General features: G+C 41.4%; 1 protein-coding gene across 1 annotated transcript; it reads right to left on the bottom strand.

Moving 5' to 3' along the window:
• Window positions 1-151: 151 nt before the first annotated feature.
• On the bottom strand, window positions 152-3,076 carry LOC113783489 (ankyrin repeat domain-containing protein 13C). The gene is made up of 2 exons (XM_027329638.1): window positions 1,591-3,076; window positions 152-905 (listed from the first exon to the last, which is right to left on the bottom strand). The coding sequence occupies exons 1-2, from the start codon at window positions 3,013-3,015 to the stop codon at window positions 516-518; spliced, it is 1,815 nt and encodes a 604-aa protein (XP_027185439.1). The 5' UTR covers window positions 3,016-3,076; the 3' UTR covers window positions 152-515.
• Window positions 3,077-3,958: the final 882 nt, after the last annotated feature.

The raw sequence follows: 3,958 nt of genomic DNA, 5'->3' as shown, positions 1-3,958 counted from the left end.
CTATTAGTGTTTTTTTTTTTTTTGGGTGCTAATCATGCTTTTGAAAGTACTTTGATATTGAACATAGTTTAGAGTTCATTCATACCTGGGGCTTGAATTATCACAGCAGTGAGTGGTACCTCCTCCAAGTTCCAATGGTCAGAAAAGCATGTAAGACATACAACAGCATACTCTATCATTGTAATCAAAAGTAGAAAGATCATTAGGAACAAGAATTCAAAGTCAAGTAAAGTAGTGTTCTGTGATATGAGGTTGCTGCATTGAAAAGCATGCCTGCCATTCCTTTCCTTTTTATCATTCAGCAAAGTTGTTGGTCACATTAGTGCATGGAACTGCTAGTAGTATCTTGTTCCTCGTCCAACAACTTGACTGCCCTTATGATTTAATAATCCATCTACAACAATAAGTCTATATGGTCTTCTTCTTCTTTTTTTCTCCCTCAAATCAAGAACCATAAAACCATATTCAGGTGTTTCCATCAACTTCGTGAGTATCTTCTTCAGATGCATATTCTATCATTTAGCTCTTCTAGTAGACTTGGACTTTTTCATTTTCCTACTTTTCTCCTCAACCCTACTCCAACTATATCCATTTGGTATAGCAAATGGATCTGATTGCTGCCCACCATTACACAAACTGCCATTCTGCTGCTGCTTATTCCCCGTAGAACTTGACCGACCACTGCTCCTCGATAGCCATGAAAAGGATGACGATGATGATGAGGATGATGATGATGAAAATGAGTAGTAATTACCCTCTGTACCATCGTCCTCAGAGCTTCTTCCACCATTAACAAAATGTCTAGGACTCGAGAATGGGGTGTAGAACTGTTCAATTGGTTGCAGCTCAACGAACTTGGTAAATGTTATTACCACCCTCACTGTTGGAACCACCGGAATTGCAACCTGCAGTCCCCACCAATGACACACCAACCAACCACCGTTGGATCAGTACAATCATCAATCGAAACAGTCAGCTAAACGAATCACATAGGTCTATATTTATTGAACCGATTTTGTAAGACCAAAATTGAACAGAAACCATTGGACCAAACCAATCAATTTTCAGTTAAAAGAATCGCATAGGTCTGTATTGAACCGATTTTGTAAAACCAAAATTGAACATAAACCATCGGACCGGACCAAACCAATCAATTTGCTAAATTGGACGAGCTGCGTTAAAGCGACAATACTATGGACTATGGAGTAATCTCTTCCACCAGATTGGGAAAGTCGGCCCCACACAAAATCCTTAAGACTGTCGGGGAACTAGGACCCACAAGATAGATGATACCCCATAGAATGAGTACACGTCATCATGCAAGTGGGTCCGACAAAAGCTTCAATTGTCTCCAGGGTTCAAGTATGTTAAAGGTGTTTTACTTGTGCATCAAAAGAAGAAATAAAGCAAATTCAGCAGCTCCATCAAAATTCAAAAACCGATGATTAACGCTTTCAAGGAAAATTAAAAAAAATTTTGGTAAGATTCAAGGAAAATTAATTAATAAGCAAAATTAAAGCCTCCAAAACAACAGATCATGTGGGTCCGTTAAAGATGTGGCTGACAGATTTGCCCTTTAGCAGCATTTACCTTCACGGGGAACGTGCCGGGAGGAAACGTCGTCGTTAGGAGCTCCCTCATCCGCCTAACGGCTTTCACTTTGTTAGCTAGGATGTCGAGTAACGGCAGCAGCTCCTCCGTCTTCAACGGGAACTGTTCCGTTAACCAAATTAACGGCCGTAAATTCTTCACGTACTCCTTCTCCTTCGTCTGTGGAGGCGGCGCTAATGATATTGAAGCGGCCGCGGACGGCGGCAACCTCCTCCTAGTCTCTGGAATGATATCCACACTCTTCCTTGACACCATCACTCGCTCCCGCTCATCCCTCACGAAGCTACTGTGCCTTCTCGCTTGCCAATCATCGCCGGAAACACTAAACCGCGGATTCTCTGCTACCAGAAATCCTTCTTCCGAATCCTCGTCGAGCTCTAAGTCTAGCGGTAGAATTTGCTCGCTTCCATCGACTGCGGTGATTTTTCGTGACCGAAAACTGAAAATCACGTTGTGCACTTCGTAAACCCTAGCTTTCCATTCTCCTACATTCTCTGTCTTCTCTTGCCGTCTCCAATTAGTACGGCTAACGAGCTCTGCCTTGGTCACATCCATTCCAGGCCTATACACGCTCGTTTGATTGCAGAAGCTGGCAATGTCGGCATCGCTCAACGGAGTCCCACCATTTTCGAAGGCGTCGAAAATTTTCTTCTCGTCGTGGTTCAAGACGAGCAGTGAACCAGAAGGAATGTCGAGGCTTTGATCGCCGTCTCCGATGAAGAGAAAGCTTTGATTAGCGCGCTGGATTTTCAATCCGTCGTAGCCGGCGAGCGAAGTATCTGCTCGGAGATTCCCGTCGCGTTTCCAGATCTTATAGGTGTCGGAAGGGGCGACTTTTCCAATGAACGGAACGATAGAGCTCTCGAAGTGGAAGGAGATTTCCATGTAGAAGTCACGCATTCGGCGGAGAGCAGCTACTAGGCGGGGAAGGCGGCGGCGCCACTTGGACCAGGAGGACATGTGATGGTGCTGAAGGAGAGTTATCACGATCTCCGAGCAACGGCGGAGGAGAGCTTCGTGAAGCGGATTCCATCCGGCGGCATTCTGGAGTGAAATGTCAGCTCCAGCCACAGCGAGGGTGCGGACGGCGAAGACGTCATTGAGGCGGACGGCGAGATGGAGGGGAGTTTCTCGGTGGCGGTTGTCGCGGCGGTCAAGGACGGCGGAGATTTGGTCAGCGAGTTTCTCTTGAGAGAGCGAGTCGGACTCGGTAAGAACACGAGTTGGGTCGGTGAGTCGCGGTAAAGAAGAAACGATTTTCGAGAGACTAGAATGGTCGCCAGTTGCTACGGCATAGTGGACTGGACTGTGAATGTAGTCTTCGGGCTTCAACGTCGTCGTTGACGAAGATGACGAAGAAGAAGTCGAAGACGACGCCGTAGAATTGCCTGAAGATTTCGACATTTTGGGACATCAACAGTTTTTCTTCGGCGGGATATGAATGCAAGAAATGGTGGAGTGTGTATTCGGTATAGAATGTTTTTGAAGATGGAAAGGCTAGGGATAGGGATAAATAAGTCTTTTCCTGTTCTCCTCGGGGACACCGGGTTTAGAAGTCCAATTAACTTCTTGAATTCCCATAAGCAAAACAAATATTTACGATAGTTTCAAAAAATAAATAAATAAATATTTACGATAATTTCTCATATACATGTATATTATATATATATATATACACACGTGTATATGTGTATATGTGTGAGTGTGTGTGTCTTCACCTCCAATTTCGGGTATAAGATTCGATTCGGAACTTGATAAACATAAAAGGCTCTGACGACTCTAACAAGTAATTATCAATATAATATTAAATAGCTTGTCTTCTTGTTTTACCACTTTTGAATTGGTGTATTTTCACGTCAAAGCTTAATTTTAATTAAACTAATCTTGTTTTATAGAGACTGTGAGAGGGTTTTACTAACATAAAACAACAAAGTAAAAGAATGTGAGAAAAAAGCTTGTTATAATGCAAAGTTTGAGTGTGTTTGCATAGAAGATTATTTGGAAAACTTTTACAGTGTGATGTGTGCAAAATTAAAAAGTGTTGAAAAATTAGAAAAAAAATCTATTGAAAAAGTGTATTTTATAATGTAATCAAAAATTTTTTCTTAATAATAACGAATCCAAAAAAAGTTATTCTGAACTCTTTTTTTTTTTTGTAATGACATTCAAGTTTTAATAGTAAAATGACAATAATTACTTTTTTGAAAAAAAAAAAAAAGAAATTTTGAGAGTAAACAAAGATAGTTATAGTGCAACATTTTTTTGGAGAATTATAAACTTCTTAATAAACATAAGTTTTGTAATATAGACATTTTTTCATGAACTCAATTACCGAGTGTCCAACTTC

Source organism: Coffea eugenioides, chromosome 9 (assembly GCF_003713205.1).
Source record: "Coffea eugenioides isolate CCC68of chromosome 9, Ceug_1.0, whole genome shotgun sequence".
NCBI classification, from domain to species: Eukaryota; Viridiplantae; Streptophyta; class Magnoliopsida; order Gentianales; family Rubiaceae; genus Coffea; species Coffea eugenioides.
The sequence above is the reverse complement of the archived record's forward strand: the minus strand, read 5'-3'. Positions and strand labels throughout refer to the sequence as shown.